General features: G+C 40.3%; 2 protein-coding genes and 1 long non-coding RNA gene across 4 annotated transcripts; 1 reads left to right on the forward strand and 2 right to left on the reverse strand.

Annotated features, from left to right (window-relative positions):
- Positions 1-598: 598 nt before the first annotated feature.
- LOC114854227 (trypsin-4-like) lies at positions 599-18,664 on the reverse strand. 2 transcript variants are annotated; one of them, XM_055508595.1, is made up of 5 exons: positions 18,512-18,664; positions 18,285-18,429; positions 1,378-1,486; positions 934-1,185; positions 599-843 (listed from the first exon to the last, which is right to left on the reverse strand). In XM_055508595.1, exons 1-5 carry the CDS (start codon positions 18,567-18,569, stop codon positions 676-678), a joined length of 732 nt encoding a protein of 243 aa, XP_055364570.1. In that variant the 5' UTR covers positions 18,570-18,664; the 3' UTR covers positions 599-675. The 2 variants fall into 2 exon arrangements, with proteins under 2 accessions (XP_055364570.1, XP_029004267.1); XM_029148434.2 differs by lacking the exons at positions 599-843; positions 934-1,185; positions 1,378-1,486 and adding exons at positions 17,155-17,531; positions 17,611-17,826; positions 18,031-18,139.
- Positions 3,619-6,075, forward strand: LOC129604064 (uncharacterized). The gene is made up of 2 exons (XR_008694631.1): positions 3,619-4,195; positions 4,532-6,075. It is a non-coding gene; the product is annotated as an uncharacterized LOC129604064 (long non-coding RNA).
- On the reverse strand, positions 10,142-11,958 carry LOC129602932 (duodenase-1-like). Its single transcript, XM_055508594.1, has 5 exons — positions 11,810-11,958; positions 11,577-11,724; positions 10,920-11,055; positions 10,471-10,725; positions 10,142-10,396 (listed from the first exon to the last, which is right to left on the reverse strand). The coding sequence occupies exons 1-5, from the start codon at positions 11,865-11,867 to the stop codon at positions 10,244-10,246; spliced, it is 750 nt and encodes a 249-aa protein (XP_055364569.1). The 5' UTR covers positions 11,868-11,958; the 3' UTR covers positions 10,142-10,243.
- Positions 18,665-23,684: the final 5,020 nt, after the last annotated feature.

Raw genomic sequence — 23,684 nt, forward strand, 5'->3', positions numbered from 1 at the left:
CACTGTGAGTAACACCCACATCACTGTTGTCCTGCAGTGAGTCCACATAAAGCTTCTGGTACTTTTTTCTGTCTTTTTTTTCTCCACAGAAAAATAGAAGTCGATTTAAGATCACTTCCCATAAAATGGCAGAACAACAACCTCATTTTTAGCATCTTACTATTTTGTCAGAGACGTGTCAGAACAGGAAAATCATCAGCAACACAACCTACTTGTCTCCATCATCTCATGTATCTAAATTTCTAACCACAGCCTTCGTGTATGTTCAACTATCTCTAAATCATCCTGTTCATTCATGTTAGTGTGTTTGTAGGAGAGGAATTTATCTGTTATGATTGAAATAGCAGATATGGAACAGGAGGTCAATTTCTATGATGGTGTATTGCAAATTATTTGAATTTATTATTTTACTTTTTAGTATTGGGACATTGAAATACCTTTAAAAGAAAAAACTACAAGATTGTTATTGAATTTAATCATCACCTCAATAAATGACTTTCAAATACTTTGAGAATGTGTCTTCTGTACTGAACTGAATCATTTACTGTAGTAGTTTATTACAAACTTTGTGGACTGTGTTCTAAAAAGAGACTAAACACAATGTTTAAAATTATTTTTTTATTGCTTTTTGTGTCTTACTGCAAAAGTACATCAAATAGCATGGAATGTGTAATGTTACCAACAGTCCTTCCAACTTGGATTGTTCAATTTGTTTCCAATCCATTTATGTTTTGATGATATGTCGGTGTACACATAGTGATATGTGGCGTCATTATGCTTCTTAATGAAAGACATAACAGCGACAGCTTTCCCGTCACACACCAGAGGACCACCAGTGTCTAACTGAAAGAAAAAATTTGATAATTTGTTAATTGTTTCTTCATATCACTGCTGTGCATGGAACCTACTGTATTGACATCTTGCATGACATACCTCACAGAAGCCTTTCAAATATCCATATCCACCTGTAAAGATGACACTGGCAGAAAGACCTGGCACATATTTTTTACAGACTAGTGGGTTGATTACAGAAACAGTCCTCATTCTCAGCTCTTTCACTGGACCTTTCTCACAGTCTTCTGGACCCCATCCAGCCACAACACACTGTTGGTTGACTTTCAAATGTATTTCAGAGTTTGGAATTTCAGCGCTTTTTACGTTGTCCCCTTTAACATTCCTTCTCAACTGGAGACAGATAATAAAAAAAAGAAATATCAGTTTCATTAAATCCATCTTTTAATATTTTAGACTAGAAGTTGTATGTATGTATATTTTATTATATTGATAATATGTTAAGTTTTGCCACTTTTTAAAAATCAAACGAATTCAAAGTAAATGACTTGAATATAATAACGTCTGTTGAGTCTATGTACTTACCTTTAGGAGCATGATGTCAGAATCACTGGATTTGCATTTTTTCTCAATATTGACATATTTTATCTTTTCCTCCAAGTTGTGACAACCATAATAAACAACTTTAAGATCCCTGAACAGAGGAGAAGTAATGGTGTCAGTAAATTTGCCAACAACTATCCATCCATTTTCCAAGCCGCTTATTCCCATATGTGGGGTCACCATGTGAGACCATGTACTGCATCATGCTCTTTGGGACTGTTTTTCCTCCACTGATTCCATGTCCTGCACAGAAACTTAAAAGTCAATGTTAAATAATTAAGCTATTAAATGGCTGAAGAAAAACAATCAAACTTTCGCATCTCACCATTTTGTCCAAGACCTGTAAGAACACATAGAAGTAGGAGTTTGTGCAGCCCCTGCATGATATCAGCAGCACAGTCAACTTGTCTTGTCAGAGCTGTGTTAAAAGTGTTTAGAGTTTGTTTTGTTGGAAAGTAGGATATTTATCAGCTTTATCTTTACATCTGACCACAAGCTTTACGCATGCAGCGGACTTTGAATCCTCACATTGCTTTTCCTGGTTATGTTAAATAAATTACCGAGCAGGCAATTCAGCATTAAATCATAGTTGAATCAACATTATAATTATGGTAGAATGACCTTTGGATTATGTGTTGATTTTAAAAGGTGAATCAACGTTGATGGGGCAACATTATTTCAACGTCTTGCTGTTAATGTTATGTCATTAAATGTGAACATTGAACGTTGCATCGTCACAACAATAACTGACATTATGTCAACCATATTTTAACATTGAAGGTCGGTTGTGCTCGTGCTTGGCAGGTTTCTCTCTGACCTTACACACATTTGGAGATTGTGATTACTCAGTCTTTGTTTCTCGTTCTGTCTCGTGAACAGATGGCACATGTTGAGCATGTGTCTTTGATGGCTGAGACGTACTCTGACACAGTTATCCATTATTATTCCTTCATGTCACGTTATCAATTTCAGATTTAATGCTTTTCACCAGGACCCTGCTGTAAATATTAGCCCAGAGAGGTAGAGTTGTGTTATATCAAAGGCCATCATTACTAAGTCAATTTGCACTCAAACCTACTACTCTGCTTAGATACAGGTGTGCTTTCCTTTCTTATTTCCTATAAAATGGCAGAAGAACAAAAACCCAACTCTTTGCATCTCATCATTTTGTCTGAGACGTGTCAGAATGTAAAGGAAATTCATCAGCAGTGCAATAAACTTGTCATTGTCATCTCAGTTATTTTAATTTCTAATCACAGCTTTTATGAACCCTCATCTATCTATGAATCCTCCTGTTTATTCACAACAACTTTAACAGGAAACACAACAACGTTAACAGGACACACAACAACATTCAGAGGAAACAGAACAACATTAACAGGAAACACAACATTAACATGTTGTTGCAGCAAAGAGCAAAGATCTTCTTCACACAACAAGGGTGGATCAGTCTGTGACTGAAGCTGCTCCCAGATCAGACAGTGTCCTGCAGTGGGTGAAAGTTAACGTCCAGAATAGATGTTGGCTTTGCCAGGACCATTCTGTCACCCACCTCCTGTATTGCGTCCAGAGCACAGCCCAGGACAGAGCTGACTTCTGAACTACTATGTTCCTATTTTGTCAGTCTTTGTACCTGTTTCCAGTAAAATAGTTTTCTGCAACCAAATGCAGGGTAATTTGGCATAGACCCAGTTCTAAATTGCAACTCAGCTCTACAGTTTGTTCAGTGGTCTCACATGGACATGTCTAATGGAAAAATTGTGCCTTTGTGCTTTTACTTATCCAACACAGTCGTCATGTGCTGGTCAGGTGCAATACTGAACTGAACATTCTTACACAAACAAATAATCTCTTGTGCCCTGACGTACATCAAGTCTAAACATCTGATGTTCCATTTGACTGACTAATAATTTACGATATATGTTTGTCTTTTACACCAGGACTCTGGCTCCATCCTATCTGACTCCCCTCCAGACCCAAGGCTGTTAGAGCGAATGCATCTTGTCTTTGAAGCTTGGTGTTCCTTCCTTTGGATAACAAGACATGACGATGCAGAAGTGAGAATGTTTGCATTCTCACTCACAGCGAGATAAGGTGGCACAAACAATTCCATTGCTGCAGAGAGACATTCCACCAGAGCCAGAGAAAGGGGTTAAAAGGCAGAAGCAACTTGAGGATCGTCGGCTCTTTGCATCATACCTTCGTGGTGTGTGCACTGATCTCCCCAGCTGGGTTTTGGTTTGTTGATTAACACGTTTGTTGTATTTCCTGTTATTGTTGTTGTGTTTCTTGTTAGTGTTGTTGTGGTTCCTGTTAATGTCGTTGTGTTTCATCTTTTTCTTTGTTTGTGACTTGCACTTCAGGGCCACCGTACACCTCACCCCGACTCTCACACTCAGCACTGGTTCTTTTCAGGGCTGTGTTTTCAGCCCCCTGCTATATGCTCTGGGGCCCGTTTCAAGAAGGAGGTTTAACAAACTCTGAGTTAAAACGAAACTCTGAGTTGATTTACTCTGAGTTTGCAAACCTGGAGTTTTCGGTTCCAGAACAGCTGAAAAGAGTTGGTTTAAGCAACTCTGAGTTGTCTGACTCAGAGTTAAACGCGTGCACCGCGACGATACAAAGCCCTGATCAATGGAGTGAAGATATTACGAGTCACCATGGCAACAGGACAACAAATGGATATGTTACGTAAAGCATATAGCGACTACGAGCCTATAATCCGTAGAAAAGGCAACACTGCTGCAGCGGCGAAAGAGAAAGAATTAGCTTGGAAGAAAATAGCTCCTCGAGTCAATGCGTAAGTTTACATTTTAATCATACAGCGTAACTAATTACTAAATAATTTTAGTATTGTTGTTATATTTCACTCGTAAAGTAAGGACTTTTTCACTCATCTAAGGCGTTACTTCAGTAATTGCATGAAATACCGACGTTTGTATGAATTAAAAGTGCAGTGTTATGTCTATGCATTTTTAAAATTCCTGTTGTGGTTGATGTGGGATTTGTAAAGTAATGATAATTCAATAATCCAATACGTTTTATGGAGAGCAATTATTACATTAATCTAATTAGGTTTTTAAAAGTTACCCAAAACACGTAATAATATAAGAAATTAATTTCAGTTTTTATGTAGGCGCAATCCTGCAGACATAAAGGAACGTGGCTAAAAATGGAATGTAAAAACATAATTCAAACAGGTATAAGGCACCATCATGTCATGGGTGTAGACTACCTGACTTTACAATATTTGATATATTAAATAACTAAATAGCATGCAGAGTATAGCAGTGCAGCAGCATTTTCAACATGGCTGTAATGTTTTCACACAGTTAAACATTTGACTTCTACTCAGCCAACAGAAAGAAGGCAGAGGCTAGAACAACTGGTGGAGGACCTGCACCTCGCAGGAGGAGGTCAGTCACATTTGCTGCACAGATGCACACGGTTCAGTGATGTTCAGTAAATGCCAGAGTTCAATTCTGTAAGAGTAATGAGGAACATGTCATGTCAAGATGTCATGTAACTCTAAATCTTCTGTATTTTAAGTTACCGGTTATTGAGTTGTATAAACTAAATCTCAAGGAAATGTTATACTTGTATCACAAGATTGAGAAGCCAGATCTAGAAATTGAAATTCCCAAACACAAGCTGGAGATGAGTGTATAGTTAAAGGTGAATTTTATGAATTATTGGAAGAATCATAAAATCTAACATTTGCCTTTTGTATTTGTAGGAAATGAAAAAAAAACAAATAAATTATGATTTACATCTATTCAGTTTCTTTTATTGGTGGTGGTGGGGATGGTTGATTAAGACATTAAAGCAAATCTGTCCATCCACTCTGCAGATTACTGTAATGGAAGGAGTCTCCTCAGGGTCTTGTATTTGTAGGGCAGGGTGTTGCTCCTCTCTAATAATTGCAATAATGTGGAGAACAACACATGCCACAATAATGTCACAGGCCTCTCAGGTGTTTCCCTGAGGTGACGTAGACACTGAAGACGTGCTTTCAACAGGCCTATGGTCATTTCCACCCGGGCTCTTGTTCTGCAGGGCCACATTAAAGCGCTGCTGGGGGCCTGCTTCAGGTTCTGGGTCAGGCGTCAGTAGTGTGCGCCTTCATGGGTAACCCCTATCTCCAGCAGAAAGCTGTCAATCTCTCCTAGAAGAAAGTTCACATTACTTTAGTGCTGCATAGAAGTGTTCCTGTGAGTGTGAGTGCATGCATTGAAATAAGTGTATAGGACATACATGTACTTACCACAGTGCAGCCTGTTACTTAGGGTTGAATCACGATATATTCATGAGTTCACGTTTATGATATGTGCAGCATCACATATGATCTTGGTGATGTAAACAATGTGATGTCAGTTACAGTGACCATTAGAAAGAGTAGTCAGTGAACCTGCACATTTATCAGTTTATTTCAGATCACAGCAAGATATTATTAACTGATCATCATTTTTCAGATTAGCCTCAATGAAACAAATTAATTACCACATACCTGCAATCCTGTGAAACTCCTCTTTAATGGCTTTAAGGAGTTTGTGTCAAGGAAAGCGCTTGAGGTCGAACTTTTCTACATACAGTGGCTTTACTAATGTGCTCAGCATCTCCAATGTTATAAAGAAAACTACCGTTTGCAAAAAAAAAAAAAACGTAACGCAACACAAAGAATCTGTTCGGATGTAAAAGCACGGCCACGATGGGTGATGTGTTTGACGTATGGGTGAATAAGATTATTAATGTATGTATGGAGTCTCGATAAAAACGGTACCGCTAAAATAAATATGCACGGCGATATGACAGAAAATTAACTCGTGGCGTTAAAATCCTCTCGCGGCGTAAATTCAATGCCGTGTGAATTAATACAGCGTCCTCATCTACAGCATCCTCTAGAAACGGACATTTTGGTCTCTGCGCGAAGGAAACAGGTGAAATCTATGAATGAACTGAAAGATTAAACAAGGCATTTAAACACTGTTCACTTTAAAAAGGGGCGGAGACCGAAGGAAACTCTGGGTTTCCCGAATAAAACCTGCTCGCGACCAGGTTAGGTTCACAGAGTAAGTTGCCATAGTAACTGACTCTGAGTTTCGGTTACCTCGCTTCTTGAAACGGGCTTAAACCTATCCCGCTTTACGGGTTTAAGTAACCCCGCTTTCTGAAACCGAAAACTCTGAGTTTTCCTCATTTCGGGGTTAACAAACTCAGAGTTTCCACAAAACCACCTTCTTGAAACGGGCCCCTGTACACCGTTGACTGGACGCCATCCCATGCAACAAACACTATCATAAAGTTTGCGGGTGATTCAATGAGTGAATCACCCGGATGACGAGACAGCATACAGGGCTGAGGCAACGAACCTGCCGGTCTGGTGCTCACAAAACAACCTGTGACTGAATGTCCATAAAACTAAAGAACTGTTTATGGACTTCAGGAACCATGGACATGCAGAACGTGTGAAAGCTGTCACCACCATCGGATTCCTCAACAAACAGAACTCAGCTGATATCTCCTTGTCCCCAAACATCTAGGCCATAGTGAAGAAAGCTCAGCAGCGGCTGCACTTTCTGCAGATCCTCAGGAAAAACTACCTGAAAAAGAAGATACTACTGTCTTTCTACAACGTTTCTGTGGTGAACACTTCCAGATGTTTGGCGACTTAGTCAGGTGCCGGTGCTAAAGCAGAGTCAAGGCCATCACAGGAGATCCCTCACACCCTGCTCATAGTGTCTTACTACCGTTTTTATTTTGGTGTTTCCTGCTGTTATCCTGTCTGCCTTAGTTCTGGTTTTACTTATCCGGTCACATGATTCATCACATGTAGTCAATCTGTAATCAGTCATAGTATTAATCCCTTCAGTATTCACCTCAGTCCTCTGCCAGATTGTTCGGTCACCTTCTCATGTCAACTCTCCAGCATTTCATATCAGTAAGTCCTTGGTTTGATCCCAGTGTGACCTTGTTTTGGCCTTATCCCTGTCTGCACCTTTGCTGAAGTGTTTTTGGATTACTGTTTTTTTGATAATTGCCTGTTCCTGAGTGCCTTCGCCCTAGTCCTGTCTGTACCTTCATCTGTGCCTGCCGTGTGAAATGATTTCATTTCTTGTGCTTTCATATAGCCAAGCCTCATGGTGTTACATGTATATTTTATTAAATATTGTATTTCTTTAATATTTCATATTATGCTCTGGTTTCTTTTGTTGTGAATTGCTGCTGGGTGCTTCCATAGGTACATTGCACTCGTACTAGTTGTATCCATAGTTAGGTAATCGTACAATGACAATTTCAGGTTTTGTCACATTTGCGTTAACAAATGTTGTTTAGAAACAATGTAGTGATGCAATGTGATGCAACAAGTCAAGTTTCTCTGTTCTGTAGGCAAACATGTAAAAGTTTCATCTGTAAAAATGTTATTTTTTGTTTTAGCTTTATTCGATTCATTCAAATTTCTTCAGATAATTTTAAGTGTATCCTTAAATGAAATAAAAAATACTGTTTAGTCATGTTGTGTCACTAGAAGCTAGATGAGCAGCGATGACAACCCACCTCAAACCGCAGATTTGAGTGTTGATGTCCACACAGTTTAACTAACATGCTACGAAATGACTTCAAGGAACTGACAGAGGCCAAAATGCTGAAGCTCAGCTCAACCAATGAGCATGACATCTACAGCATTAGCAACCTGTCAATTTTTTGCGTATGTTGCAAGAAAATCAAGATTTTCATTTTTGCGTTTTGATATAACAGAGGAGGTAAAGAAAGTACAACCAGCTGCTGAAAACAGATGAATCAATAAAGCAAAACAGATAAATAGAAATAGAATATCACACCGATCATAATCAAATATTATTAATAGTAATAATAGTAAATAACAGCATTACTTACAGTACAGCTATGAAAAACAATGTTTATCGGTTCTGGTGTTGAGTGTCCCACTACGAGGTCAGTAAAGCTGTAACATAACATTATTCACCAAAAGGGTGAGACAGACGTTGGTGCATGAAGAATGCCTCTTGTAAAGGCCAGGGTGATGAGAGGAGCCCGGCTGCTACACCCAGCCAAACGAGTGGAGGGAGGAAACCTAGTAACCTGGGAGCCTGCATACACGACCTGAGCTGCCTACACAGAACCCTGCAGGCAGTGCCACAGCAGCCACAGATACGACGCCCGAGGCCCGACCAGGACACGGCCAACGACGTCAACTCCAGGACAACCAGAGGCAAACAGTCCCCCCCAGTGAGAGGGTCAGCTCGAGAAGATGGAGCCTGAGGACCTACGGTTTGTAGGGAGCGAGGGACAGTTGGTGAAACCACTTCCCTATAGACCCCAGGCACCAGGGGTCCACAGAGGCAGATTCTCGACTTTTATGTTCCTCTCTTTCACTCTTTACATACGGTAGTCAAAGTGTAAAACTTACAAACAGGTGCCAAGTGCAGCTAGAGAAGTAATTTACCAAATGTTTATGCCAAGATGAGACGTTTAAGAAAACAGGAAGTACAGTACATTACTTTCCTGATTACTTAAGTAAATTAATTGCATCAGTTTCTCTCTGACCACACAGCACTGACTGAAGGGCTGGGAGTGTACAGTACCTGGGAGGTGTGGTCCAGAGCAGGAGAAACAGAAGGATTCTGACAGAAAATGTATTCTGTCAATTGTTTGATCCTCAGTGTTTCCAGTCCTCAAGACTGGATCACCAAAAAGCAGCACCTCAATAAATGACATTATATACAATGTCAATTATTACTATATGTCTCACCAGACATACAATATAAGCACAGTGTACAGTAGATGCATATAGTGTACTGAGGAATTAAAGGCAGCACATTAAGTATTACAGAAAAAGAACGTTAAGTCTTAACACTGAGTTGATAACACCATCACCAAAATTCATTAGCAACATAATAAACTTGTCTTTATCGTCTTGTGTATCACAGCTTTTGTGCACGCTCTGAATCATCTTGTTTATCCATCTAGTGAGTTTGTAAGAGAGGAGTTTATGGATTATTATTATTACTAAAATAGATATACCGTAAAACAGGAGGTGACATCTGACTGGAACCACCAGGGGGAAACCTGGCCACCTCTTGTCTTTACGTGTTCTTGGTTGGTTATTTGTGATTTCCTGTCATTACAGTACTTTAATTTGCCTCACCTGTCTTGTCTTGTATCTAAGGTCTTAGTTTGTGGCCAATCATTGTTGGTCCATTGATTTCCTGTTACTACATGTATGTCCATCGTGCTCCTACTGTCAAGGCTTGTTTGTTGTGTGCTTTATGTTTTGTGTTTATTCTATGTTTAGCATTGTGATTGTTTGTTGGTCAGTTTTCCCTGCTACGCAGTGGTCTTAGTTTAGCTATCTGTGTCTTAGTTTGTGTTCTAAGTTATTTGTATCCTGCTCTCTAGCAGCAGCTGTAGTTTGTATTTCCCTTTGTGTTTATTTGTTCATTTAATAAACTGTCTGTGGGTCGTCGCATTTGGGTCCTCCCACTCCAGTCTTGTCTTTAGGCCTCAGCAGCCTGTTTCTCCCTGCCCTTATTGAGCCCTTCTCCACTTTAGTTTACTCTCGTCTGTAACAAATATAATATAATGTTTCCTTAATCAGTAATGGCTTCCACGAAGGAGTTATGACACCATAAAAAAATTTAAGATTTAGTTTTACCTCAATGAACTTACTCTAAATAACAAAACTAACACGTCTAGTGTGGTTGACACGGAAGGAAATGAAACACGGGTGTGAAATCGTAATTTTATTATAGCTCTACTGGTAGAGTATGACAGGATGCTATAGTACGTCACCCTGACATCTGATGCTGATTCCAAACTGGTTCAGATCAGATCAGGGTTCAATGATGCTGTTGATCCATGAGAGATGCTTGGATATGTTAGTGTAGACATTGGGTGCATCTGGATAGTTACAGATCATGTCCCTGTTGAAGGACACCACACCGACCGCTATCCCGTTGCACACCAGGGGTCCGCCTGAGTCGCCCTGCCAGGCAAATGATCATTTTCTTTATTCATAATCTTTCTGTTGACACCTTCTTGATTTCCTGGAAACCGTACCTGACAGAATCCTTTTGTTGTGCCGTATCCACCTGCACAGATCACCTTATCAGGCAGCTTCGGCCAGCTCTGCTTACAGACCGGCAGACTCAGGACGGACACGTCCACCATTCTCAGCTTGTGCACAGTGGAGCCATGGGTGTAAGTCTTTCCCCATCCAGCCACAACACACTGCTGGTTTTCTGGCAGGTTCATTTCCGAGGCTGGGAGTGGAATTGTCTCCACTCTGTTGTTGATGTCAGCTTTTTTAGACAACTGAAGAAATGTACGATATCAGTGCTTTCATCCACAGCCTGATAGTTTTCATTTATTAGTCTAAGTTAACTAATCTGGGAACGCTGATATTAGTGGATCATAACTAGTGCTGTGTAATTTAAACTCACACAACCTGAAAATAACACTTTTCTTATTTGAACATAATCATTAAAAAATATTCGGCCTCTACTTACTTTGAGGATCATGATGTCATCACCACCTATTACATTCACGTACATATTGGGCTTGTATCTCCGTTCAATGTGCCTGTATGTCACCTTCTCTGTGTCCTTGAGATCGTGGGAGCCGAGAACAACGTGTGTAGGTTCCCTGAATGGGGAACAACAAAGTGGGTGTGAGTACGTCCCAGGGTCACATCTAGGAAGATTGTAAATGAGGAGGCTGGTTTTTGGTGAATGCTAAATGGTTCTGCATCTGTATAGAGCTTTAACACTGCCTCTCACCCATTCAGACACACACACATTCACACACCGGTGGCAGAGCTGCGACTGCTCTTCCTTATGCTGTAACCACAATGTTAATCTTAAAAAGATTGCTATTAGATGTTTAATATTTGCTTAATGTTTTGGAGTTTCAGTGTAACTAGACTGTAACAGAACATGGCGTTGCTTAATAACAGGCCTTGCAGATATAGTGTGCTGGTGTGGCCTGATGGTGCTGATCAGGCTAAACAGGTCAAGTACAGATTCTGTTCAATGTCTGCTGGTACATTTGTCATTATAATTTTAATTACAGCTGTAGTATTATTCAATCATTGTTTTAAATTGCTTATTTTAGTTGCCAGTACAAAAATGACTCGAAATAACACAACAGTTCTTAGCTGTACTCACGCTCGGTCACAATGCGCTGCAGTGACCACAAACCCTTCACTGACCAGAAATCCTCCACACACATGACCCTGCTTGTTCTGCACTGAGACCATGTACAGCATTGAGTTCTCCGGCACCACTTCCCCGTCGATGATTCTACTCCCGTGTCCTGCAGTGCAGAAAAATGCAGTATTAAACCTACAATATATCTCATTAGATGGCTAACAGGTACCGTAAGTCACATGTGCTCATACCGCTCTGCACCAGACTTGTCAGAGCAAGCAGTAGAAGACTTCTGTGCAGACCCTGCATGGTGCTGGCGACAAACAGCTACTGTACACTTGTTTACAATGGGCCGTCTCGCTACTCTTTTATAGAGCATATGCTTTGGTGGAAAGTCTGACTATTGACAATCTTATTTTGACTTCTGACCACAGCTTTCGTGCAACTCATGAGTGTAACTGCAGTTATCTTTCATCATCTTAGTGGCTAACGTCTCTACATCCTGGTGCAAAGACCAGTCTGGCACCAACCCAGCATGTTACTGTTCCTCCTCTTACTTTAGATGACCTTTATATGCTTTAATAGCTTTGATGAAATACACAGTGAAACTGAATGGGTTTGAAAAGGTTGTAACATCTTGGTTTAAACGGGTGAAAAAGCATCAGATCTATTATAAAGAAAGGACACATTATGTATAATGAGGCCCATATGGTTCATTGCTGTATCCCAGTACAGTTAACAGCTGTTATTTAGAGCAGAGGAGATCAAACACCTTATACACTGGTTTTCAGTTTGAATCTTTTTTCCCTCTGTGCTTTTGTGTGTGACTTTTTTTGAATTTTGCTATTTTTTCCATTCTCTGACATTTATTTTATTGTCTTCCTGTTTCTCTGAATGCAAGTTAGTCATCTGAACCTTTGTTACTTTAATAGTCAGAAAACATTTATTTGAAATTCTTTAGTTGCAAAGTAAATTAATTACAGATTCCACAGAAACCAGAATCAAAGGGGAGCATCAACTATGTCATAGTTTGAGGTTTTTGTGTAGGCTTCCTGTTTTATTTTGAAGTCACTTCCAGTTTTGTAATAGTCATTCCACATCCCGCTTAATGTTTTAGTCACAAGATCTATCAGCTGTTTTCTATTATTGGGTCATTAGCGTTGTATTTAAGCACTAGCACTTACTGTACCTGAGTTCTCCGCCAGATCATTTGACTTAGTCCATGTTGCCCACTGTTGGCCCTTGACTTAGACTTAAACAACTAGAGTGTTGGCCCTTAGACTTCCAGCATTCTGTTCTCAGTTTATCTGTTGCTGCTCTGTCTGATCTCTGTCTGTTGTCAATTGCCGGAGCTGCTGATGTCTTTACACGGTTCCCAGGCCAGCCGAGAGACACAATCCCTCTTTCAGCCAATCCAATACAACAATATAAGAATAATACATGACATAAAATAGGAATCTATATTTATTCATCAATCTGTTTTATAAATGTATTTTATATGTTTATGTGTACTTCTTTGTTCATTATGAAGAAAAAATACAAAACAAACTGGATTTTCGTTTTTCTTGATATAAGCGACAAACTGAATTCAGGGTGTTATTGTTTTTTCGACAAAAAGGCACGGAGTTGGAATTAAAGCTGAATTTTTGTTTTGAGAAAAAAGCAGAGAACAAAAAAATAAGTCGTTCTCTAGTTATAGCGGCTTTTTAAACTCTTAAAATTTACTCAGACCGCAATGACCTATAGTTTGCTCTGACTCTGAATGAAACGGAAGAGCCAAAATGACAGATGATGTGTCCAGACAGAGCTTATCCAGAAATGTATGCACGTGCGAATGTGCAAAAAAGTGGCGTCACCGTCTGTGTCAGGCTACGGCAGATGTCGGACCCACATGCACTCCCGGTCAGCTAGAGCGGCGTCCCGACCGGAGTCGACGGGAACTGGGATGGCGTCCTCTCTGGAACCAACAGGAACTGGGATGGCGTCCTCTCTGGAACCAACAGGAACTGGGATGGCGTCCTCTCTGGAGCCACATGCAAGAACGGAAGCGTGAGCCACTGGAGCGGCGGCAGGAGCAGCTGCGGAGACACAGGCGGACAATGCGTGCAGAGCGCGTGCCAAATCCCTCTGCAGCGAATGGAGTTTCTTGTAGAACGCCTGCACTCCGGGATACTCACGCCTCCAAAATTCAGCCGTCAACAACTCGATGCCCAGCTCTACTTTGCGGAGACGGACTTCAAGGCTGGGCTCTTCCGCATATTTTTTAGTGAACCTCTTGAGGTCTCCGCCATATCCACCGGTAAACTCGGGCAAAAAAAATCCATTAATCCGGTACGTGGTTCGTGCACGGAGCCGAACAGACAGGGAAAAGAAAAGCAAAACCGGTCACTGACCTGGGTGAAGGCTGGGCACTGGCTGGGTCCAAGTCTGGCCAGATTGTTCTGTCAGGCTACAGCAGATGTCGAACTCACATGCACAGTGCACACGGGATGATCAGTTAACAACCAGCATTATTGTACAAACGTAGTCAGGGCAATCCAGGTCATACACGTTAAGTCTCAGGCTAAGGCACAAAAAGAGCAGGCAAGATTCGGCTCTGGGGACAGGCAAGGTGTCAGAAACTAGTGAGCTCGGCAGAAGTACAGATAGGGACTAGGCAAAATCATGGTCAGACAGTCAGAACGTTACCAAGAGATCCAGGCGTCGGTACAGACAGGGTGCAGGCAAGAATCGGCGATCAGGAACAAACGGGATCGAGGAACAAGGTAGGCTATACTGGTACGCTGAAAAGTGGTATGGAAACTCGACAATCTGGTGTCTGACAGCTGGCTGAGGTGGTGCTTAAATACTGGCTGTGATTACTAACTGTTGACAGGTGTTTTTGGTGAACAGGAGATAACAGGAAACATGTGTGGTCTGAGAGAAACAGGAAGTCTATAAAAATAAAACAGGAAATAGAAACTGGAACCAAAACATGACAACATGGATGAAAACTAAGTCCTTTCAAAATAAAACTGAAAACAAAAACACAGATAACCCATCCCCTAGGGCGTCTCCCACAGCGTCCACGGAGGCCCCCCAACCAGGGCGGGTGGAGGTTGGTCACAGGAGGAGGGACCGAATCCCCCCCCCCCCGCCAAGGCACACAAGCAGGGTGGGCGGAGGGAGTACCGGAGGAGGGACAAAACAAGGACCAGGATTAACATCCATAATGAGTCCAAACAAAGAAGATTTCCAGGGACTCCACAGACGTGATCGACGCCGGTCCACCAGTAGCCGATGCAGACGCGGCCGGACCACCAGGGGCCGTTGCGGACGCGTCTCTGCAAGAACCTCCGGCACCTCCCAGAACGGCTCCTGTGCACAACGGAACAAGAAAAGGGGTCTCTGCAGGGCCGATAGGAACCCTAGTCTTGCTAACGGCTACAGCCAGTCAACCGAGCCTTTGTCCCTTTTTAAATGTGCTACTCTGAGTTGGCGCAATCACACACCTGTGTGGAGAACAGCTAATAGCTATGGGCCTTTGATCGGCGACAGGCAGGGAGCGGTGGATCGAGCTTTTGTCCTGTTGACATGTGCTGCCGCTCCTATTTGTGTGTCGCGTCAGCCGTTAGCATGCCGTTAGGCCTTTGCACTTTAGAGCTACAGCTGGTCGATCGCTACAATAAGAAACTGCAGATGAACGCGATTATGTTTGTTATTACCCCGTCCTGTGTCACAGCCTAAGTCAACTTATGATACAGGGTTATGCCATTGTTCTATAAAATTCTAACATGATTATGTCACGAACTGGCAATGGAGGAAGGACCCAAATGCACAGCATTGGCTTGGTTAAGATCAGAGTTTTAATAATCACTGTCAGGAAGGCAGAGGTCATACACGTCGTGGTAGCAGACAGGATCCGACAAGGAGCGGGCGAGGGAAGATTAAAAATACAGGCAAAGGTCAGACTTACAGCACTGGATTGTCGGAGGCTGGTCTAGAGGCAGAGTCGGTGGCAAGCAAGGTCAAAACACAAGGCACGAGTACAAGAAATGCTGGAATGCTAGTGAGTAATCAACGTAGACAATCTGGCAAGGTGCTATGGTGAGAGGTGGTGCTTAAATACTAGGTGACTGATTACTGATGAGATGCAGGTGATGTTAACGAGGACCGGAAGTAAAGCTGGAACTGAAAACATGGGCACTGAACAGGAAGTGGTACAAAATAAAACCGGAAATGGGTGAGAAACGTCACTAAGAAACATGAGCTAGGTGTGCCTAACTGCCACCCCCGTGCAGCAGTCCGAGGTGCTGCCGTCTAGCGGCTCCGGTTGCAAGTCCATGCGTTGTGACACAAGGAGGTTGTCAAACAGAAAAATCGATGCAAACTGTTGTTACACAGACATCTGCTGCCCAGCTCAGGAGTGAAGGTATGTACATTTATATGTAGGTATGTACCAATAGTAAGATAGGCAATATAATATTTAAATTTTAAAGCGAGAGCAGCGAGATTGGACAGAATGAGGAACGAGCTCATCTGAGGGACGGCTAATGCTGCCTGTGTTAGCAACAAAGCCAGAGAGGCCAGACTGAGGTGATTTGGACATGTTCAGAGGAGGGAGAGTGAATATATTGGTAGAAGGATGTTGGAGATGGAGCTGCCAGGCAAGAGGGCAAGAGGACAACCAAAAAGGAGATACCTGGGTGTGACAACAGGATATGAGGTTGGCTGGTGTGAGTTTAGAGTGAGATGGAAAAGGATGATTCGCTGTGGCGACCCCTGATGGGAAAAGCCGGAAGAAAAAGAAGAATATGCTACATGCTTATATCCTCATAAAAAATGGTTGTGCCTTGTAAAGTTGATGTAGACACACACTTTGGAGCATGTTTTGGACCAGTACTGTAGGTCATATGGTTTCCATGGTATTGATATATTGCTGGGCGGCATGGTGGTGCAGTGGGTGGCATGGTGGTGCAGTGGGTGGCATGGTGGTGCAGTGGGTGGCATGGTGGTGCAGTGGGTGGCACTGTCGCCTCACAGCAAGAAGGTTCTGGGTTTGATTCCCGGTGCTGTGTGGAGTTTGCACATTCTCCCCATGCTTTCGTGGGTTCTCTCCGGGTTCTCCGGCTTCCTCCCACAGTCCAAAGATGTGCATTAGGTTGATTGGACTCGATTGTACCCTGCCTCTCGCCCATAGCCAGCTGGGTTAGGCTCCAGCACCCCCGTGACCTCGCATTGGGGAATAAGCGGTTTAGAAAATGGATGGATGAAATATTACTGTAATATTAATACTAAAATATTATTAAGAAGTATGCAACATTAACTACAATGAAATACAGTAAATAATAGACAATAAAAAGCAAAGAATAAAAGGATGAACTTGTATAACAGCATATGAGTGATATCTGTTTATATTCAGGCTATTCTCTCTCAAACCCAAAGTTTACAACTCACATAGTGCCAAGTGTAGCTAGAGAAGTAATTTACCAAAAGTTTATTCCAATAATAAACATTTATGGAAACAGGAAACTCCTTATCTTAATTTAGACTTCCACCGCAAAAGGAATGCTTCCAACCTTTAGACATGAAATATTCATGCATCACCTGAATAAAGAACATTCAAACACTTTGAGAAATTTATTTGGAATTTAACTGAAATACATACACAGTCGTTTACTACACATTTTGTAAACATATAAAAAGAGATTAAATCAAAAGAAAGAGAAAAATCTTTTTTTTTTGCTTTTTGTGTCACACTGCAAAAGCACATCACAAAAATGCTTTTGTGCATCTTAATACAAGCTGAAGAAACTGATTGACAGACATTTATGTATTTTACCAACAGTCCTTCCAACTTAGATTGTTAATTTTGTCTTTGATCCATTTCTGTTTTGTTGATATTTTGGCAATTGTGGCTCTGTTAAGCTTCTTGTCGAAAATCACCACACCAACAGCTTTCTCGTCACACACCAGAGGACCACCAGCGTCAATCTGTCAGAAAGAGTGTTTGTTTATTGTTTCTTCATATCAATGCTGTTAATGGAACCTATTGACATCTTTTAAGAAATACCTCACAGAAGCCTTTTTCACATGTGCAGATGTCTTTCACATTGTGTGGACAGTTGATCACAGAAACATTCACCATTCTCAGCTCTTTCACTGGACCTTTCTTACAGTCTTCTGGACCCCATCCAGCCACAACACACCGTTGGTTGACTTTCAAATCTATTTCAGAGTTTGGAATTTCAATGGTTTTTACCTTGTCCGCTTTAACATTCTTTGTCAACTGGAGACAGAAAATCAAAGATAACTGTGAAATATCAGTTTCATAAAATGCATCTTTTAATATTTTAAAATAGAAGTTAACAATGTATATTTTATTATATTGATAATATGTTAAGATTAGGCCCTTTTTAAAATTCCTACACATTCAAAAATAATATTACAAATAACTTGACTACAATAACGTTTGTTGAGTCTATGTACTTACTTTGACGAGCATGATGTCAGAATCACTGGATTTGCATTTTTTCTCAATATTGACATATTTTGTCTTTTCTTCCAAGTTGTGAACACCATAATAAACAACTTTAGGATCCCTGAACAGAGAAGAAGTAATGGTGTCAGTAAATTTGCCAACAACTTATCTATTATTTAGTTTTTTCTCAAAGTAGTTTTGTACAAACATATTCTCAATTACCATGAAGCACATCAACATTTATCTAAAGCAGGACGCCAACTTACCGTTTGTCACAGCTTGCAGATGTGATCAAAACATTTTCACTGACAAGAAATCCTCCACATAGGTGTTTACCGTGTCCATCCTGCAGTGAGACCATGTACTGCATCATGCTCTTTGGGACTGTTTTTCCTCCACTGATTCCATGTCCTGCACAGATACTTAAAAATCAATATTAAATAATTAAGCTATTAAATGGCTGAAGAAAAACAATCAGACTTTAGCATCTCACCATTTTGTCCGAGACCTGTAAGAACATATAGAAGTAGGAGTTTGTGCAGCCCCTGCATGATATCAGCAGCACAGTCAACTTGTCTTGTCAGAGCTGTGGTAAAAGCCTTTAGAGTTTGTTTTGTTGGAAAGTAGGATATTTATCAGCCTTATCTTTACATCTGACCACAAGCCACGTATGTAGCTAACGTTTAATCATCGTGCTGCTTTTCCTGGTTACGTTAAATACATTGATTGCATCAGTTTCTCTCTGACCTCACACACATTGGCAGATGATGTCTTTGCTTCTCGTTCTGTTTTGTGAGCAGCTGGCACATGTTGGACATGTGTGATTAGTGTTTGATGGCTGAGACGTACTATGTCACATTATTAGTTCTGCATGTCCCATTTTCAATTTCAGTCTTAGTAGGTTTTTTACAACTTTCTCTTGTACTAATGAACCCAGAGAGGTACAAATCTATTGCTTTTTGCCAAACTCAGCAATGTCAGACTGTTCTTGGCCTTTGAGCAGTTGGGCAGTTATTTTAATATAAATTTAAAATGTATATATGGAATGTATGCAAATGAAAGGTTGAAATTTGAACAGTATATTAAACTTGTGATTGCTGAACTGAAAAATAAACTAAATAAATGATATGATATACAATGAGAATTGGTCTGTCTCACCAGACTGACTATCAATTTTGTGTAAGTGGACAGTATATTGTGTATTGTGGAATTAGATGCAGCACAATAAACAGAAACTTAAAGGAGTTTAAGTTTGTCAACACTGAGTTTCTGTTTCTTTTCTTCACAAAAAAATAGAGGTCAATTTAAGATCAATTCCCATAAAATGGCAGAACAACAACCTCGTTTTTAGCATCTTACCATTTTGTCTGAGGCGTGTCAGAACAGGAAAATCATCAGCAACACAACCGACTTATCTCCATCATCTCATGTATCTGAATTTCTAACCACAGCCTTTGTGCGTGTTCAGCTATCGCTAAATCATCCTGTTTGTTCATGTTATTGTGTTTGAAGAATTTATCTGTTATTATGATTGAAATAGCACATATGGAATAGAATGTGAATTCTGCTGAAGCAGTAATGCATGCAGGTGTATTGTAAATGATTTGATTTTATCATTGTTTTTCTTATTCATATTTCTTAGTATTAGTACTGTAAAATACATTTAATAGTCCAAACTACAAGATTGTTACTGGATTTAAACATCGCCTCAATAAATAACTTTTTTGAGAATGTTTCTTTTATACTCAACTGAATCATTTACTGTAGTAGTTTATTACACACTGTGTGGACTCTGGAAAAAAATTGCATTGCTTTTTTGTGTCACACTGAAAAAGTACATTAAAAAGGTTGCACCAGTGTAGGTAACTAACAATCCTTACCACTTGAATTGTTCATTTTGTCTTTGATCCATACATGTTTTGTTGATATGTTGGCAAATCTGGTGCTTTTATGCTTCATGTCAAAAAACATTACACCAACAGCTTTCCCGTCACACACCAGAGGACCACCAGCGTCAATCTGTCAGAAAGAAAGAGTGTTTTGTTAATTGTTTTTTCATATCACTGCTGGTATTAATACCTATTGACATCTTGTATAATATACCTTCTCATATCAACCTGCACAGATGACATTGGCAGGAAGGTCTGGCATTGTTTCCTTACAGACTTGATGACAGAAAGAGCAATCATTTTCTGAACCTTTCTGACAGTTTTCTGGACCCCATCCAGCCACAACACATGTCTGGTTGGCTGCTATTTCTGCTATTTCAGAGAATGGAATTTGAGTTGTTTTTACTCTTGAACATGTAACATGCTTTGTCAACTGGAGAAATAAAATCAAAAAGTAAAAATGTAAATAGTCAGTTTCATGAAATGCATCTCTTAATATAAGTGACTTAAAGTTAGAAATGTATATTGATAATATGTTTTGCTTTGCCTCTTAAATGTCATTAAACCACACAGATTCAAAGATAACACTACAAATGATCTGACTACAAAAATGTCTGTTATGCTCATGTTCTTACTTTAAATTTAAATTTTTTGTCAATACAGATATATCTTCTCTTTTCCTCCAGATTGTGACAACCATAATAAACCAGTTCAAGACCCCTGAACAGAGATAAGTAATTATGTCAGTATATTTACCAACAAATAAAGTAATTTATTAATTTATTATTTTCTTCTTATAAATGGTAGTTTTGTATAAAAACAAAAAAAACATTGTCAAAAATATTCTTAATTGCCATGAAGCACATTAACATTTTTTTAAAGCAGGACGTTCACTTACTGTTTGCCACAGTTTGCAGATGTGATCAAAAACCTTTTACACAAGAAATCCTGCACATACTGTAGGTGGTTACCGTGTCCATCTTGCAGTGTACTGCAATGTACTGCATCATCTCTCTGGGCCTATTTCCCCACTGATTCTATGTCCTGAAACAGAAACATAAAAGCCAATCTGAGATAGTCTTCCATTAAATGTGTGAAGACTTTACACACATGACCATCACTTAGATCTGTTTTGTCTCACTGAAACCTGGCTGCAGCAGGATGAATATGTTAGTTTAAATGAGTCGACTCCAATGAGTCACTTCAACTATCATGTTCCTAGAAGTACAGGTAGAGGTGGAAGAGTAGCAGCAATTTATAACTCCAGACTCTAAAACTCAGAAGCCAGTTGTTTGTTGTATTGTTTTATCGTCCTCCTGCTCCATATTCAGAGTTCTTAACTGAATTATCAGAATTTTTATCTGTTTATCTGTTTAACTAACCTTGTCTCTTTCTTTCCAGTAGTTGTGCCCCCCCTCTCTTTCTCCCACTCTGTCCTCACCTACAGGTATCATTGGACTCAGAGCTGTGTCTGTGATGGGCAACTGCGGATCCAACCATCCTGCCTGTGTCCAGTTCCTGGTCTAACCATCTTGCCTGTGCTCTGTTGTTACTTGTTTGTTGTTGCCTTTTTCTCTCTGTTTATCCCCTCATCCCATCCGGTGGAGGCAGTTTGCTGCCCACATCCAGCCAGCTTCTGCTGGAGGTTTCTTCCTCATGATGCTGTTAAATTGTAATAATTACAATTTAAGGCTTGCTGTATGTGGGGTTTGTTGGTTTTAGTTATGTAAGGTCTTCAACCTTACCTTGTAATATGCCTTGAGATAACTTTGTTGTGATTTGGTGCTATATAAATAAAATTTAATTGTATTGAATTGAATTTGTTATTTGTTATATGAAAAAGCAGACATGGAAGGAGGTGATATCTGGTGAAGGAGTGATACTGGAGGTATGTGGTAAATGATTTTATTTTATAATTATTGTTCTTGGGTAGTTACTTAATTAGTTAGTAGAATGTAATATACAACACCCACTACACCATAGTTGCAAAAATGTAAAAATGATGAGATGCTGGCCGCCAGTTGGCCTGCAGTTGTGACTTGTGTCATTTAAAATTTAGTTTTTCTATGTGAGGATGCTCTTCGTGGAGTTCAGCTCTGTTTTCCATACCATCATCCCAAACATATAGTAACCAAACTGTTTAATCTACAGGACCCCTCCCCCACCTGCACCTGGATTAAAAACTTCCAGACAAACAGACCACAGTCTGTCAGACTTGAGCCATGTCTCCCCGACTCTCACACTCAGCACTGGTTCTCCTCAGGGCTGTGTCCTCAGCCCCCTACTATACGGTCTGTACACCGTTGACTGGATGCCATCCCATAATGTTTGCGAATGATTCGACTGTGGTTGGCCTCATCTCCAAAGGGGATGACACAGCATACAGGGCTGAGGCAGAGAACCTGCCTGTCTGGTGCTCACAAAACAACCTATGACTGAATGTCCATAAAACTAAAGAACTGTTTATGGACTTCAGGAACCATGGACATGCCCATGCCCCACTCATCATAAACAGAGAACGAGTGGAAGCTGTCACCACCATCAGATTCCTCAACACCCAGATCTCAGCTGATATCTCCTGGTCCCCAAACATCAAGTCCATAGTGAAGAAAGCTCAGCAGCGACTGCACTTTCTGCAGATCCTTAGAAAAAACTACCCGGAAAAGAAGCTACTACTGTCTTTCTACAACACTTCTGTGGTGAACACTCCCTAAAGTTGACGATGACTTAGCCAGGTCACGGTGCCAAAGCAGAGTCAAGGTCAGCTTGACATAGACTAATCTTGTCTCTTTCTCCCCAGTAGTTGTGCTTCTCCCCCTCTCTCTCTCTCTCTCTCTCCCCCACTCACAAAATGCTGTGTAATTTTATTGTGACACACAGTTCAATATCAGTGTGGAATTTTCAATACCTCACTCAGACAGGCAATATTACTGTATGATTTCATTTCTTGTGCTTTCATATAGCCAAGTCTCATAGTGTTCGATGTATATTTTTGTAAATATTGTATTTCTTCCATACTCCAATTATATTTCAAATTTTCTATTTCTTTTGGCATTTGCTCTGGTTTCTTTTGTTGTGAATTGCTGCTGGGTGCTTCCATGGTTACATTGTACTCGAACTTACTAACTAAATACTCTGTGTTGAGTTTTTTCATTTTCCTTTTTTCTTTCAGGTTTCATCACATTTGCGTTAACAAATATTGTTAAGAAACAATGTGGTTTTACGTGATGCAACAAGTCAAGTTTCTCTGTTCTGTAGGCAAACATGTAAAAGGTCATCTGTAAACATACAGTATGTTATTTTTTGTGTTAGCTTTATTGGGTTCATTCACGTTTCTTGAGATGATTTTAAATGTATCTTTAAATGAAAAAAAAAATAATATTTATTATTTATTAAATATTTTTTAATAAATAAAAAATACTGCATAGTCATGTTGTGTGACTAGAAGCTAAATTAGCAGTGATGACAACCTACCTCCAACCGCAGATTTGAGTGTTGATGTCCACACAGTTTAACTAACATGTCACAAAAGCGACTTCAAGGAACTGACTGAGGCTAAAATGCTGAAGCTCAGCTCATTAAACCAAGAGCACGACATCTACAGCATTAGCAACCTGTCAATTTTTTGCATATGTTGCAAGAAAATCAAGAAAAAAGAATGTTTATCGGTTCTGGTGTTGAGTGTCCCACTACGAGGTCAGTAAAGCTGTAACATAACATTATTCACCAAAAGGGTGAGACAGACGTTGGTGCATGAAGAATGCCTCTTGTAAAGGC

The sequence above is a fragment of the Betta splendens genome, chromosome 4 (genome assembly GCF_900634795.4).
Source record: "Betta splendens chromosome 4, fBetSpl5.4, whole genome shotgun sequence".
Lineage (NCBI taxonomy): Eukaryota > Metazoa > Chordata > Actinopteri > Anabantiformes > Osphronemidae > Betta > Betta splendens.

Bases quoted from the DNA above. Each gene is read 5' to 3' on its own strand.
- LOC129602932 (XM_055508594.1), bottom strand. From the start codon at position 11,867: ATGCAGGGTCTGCACAGAAGTCTTCTACTGCTTGCTCTGACAAGTCTG. The intron at 11,056-11,576 runs GTGAGTACAGCT...TTCCCCATTCAG, and splicing joins GCAGCGCATTGTGACCGAGC to GGAACCTACACACGTTGTTC. The intron at 10,726-10,919 runs GTAAGTAGAGGC...ACATTTCTTCAG, and splicing joins ATGACATCATGATCCTCAAA to TTGTCTAAAAAAGCTGACAT.
- LOC114854227 (XM_055508595.1), bottom strand. From the start codon at position 18,569: ATGCAGGGGCTGCACAAACTCCTACTTCTATATGTTCTTACAGGTCTC. The intron at 1,487-18,284 runs GTAAGTTGGCGT...TCCTCTGTTCAG, and splicing joins TCTGCAAGCTGTGACAAACG to GGATCTTAAAGTTGTTTATT. The intron at 844-933 runs GTATGTCATGCA...TTTTTCTTTCAG, and splicing joins ATTTGAAAGGCTTCTGTGAG to TTAGACACTGGTGGTCCTCT.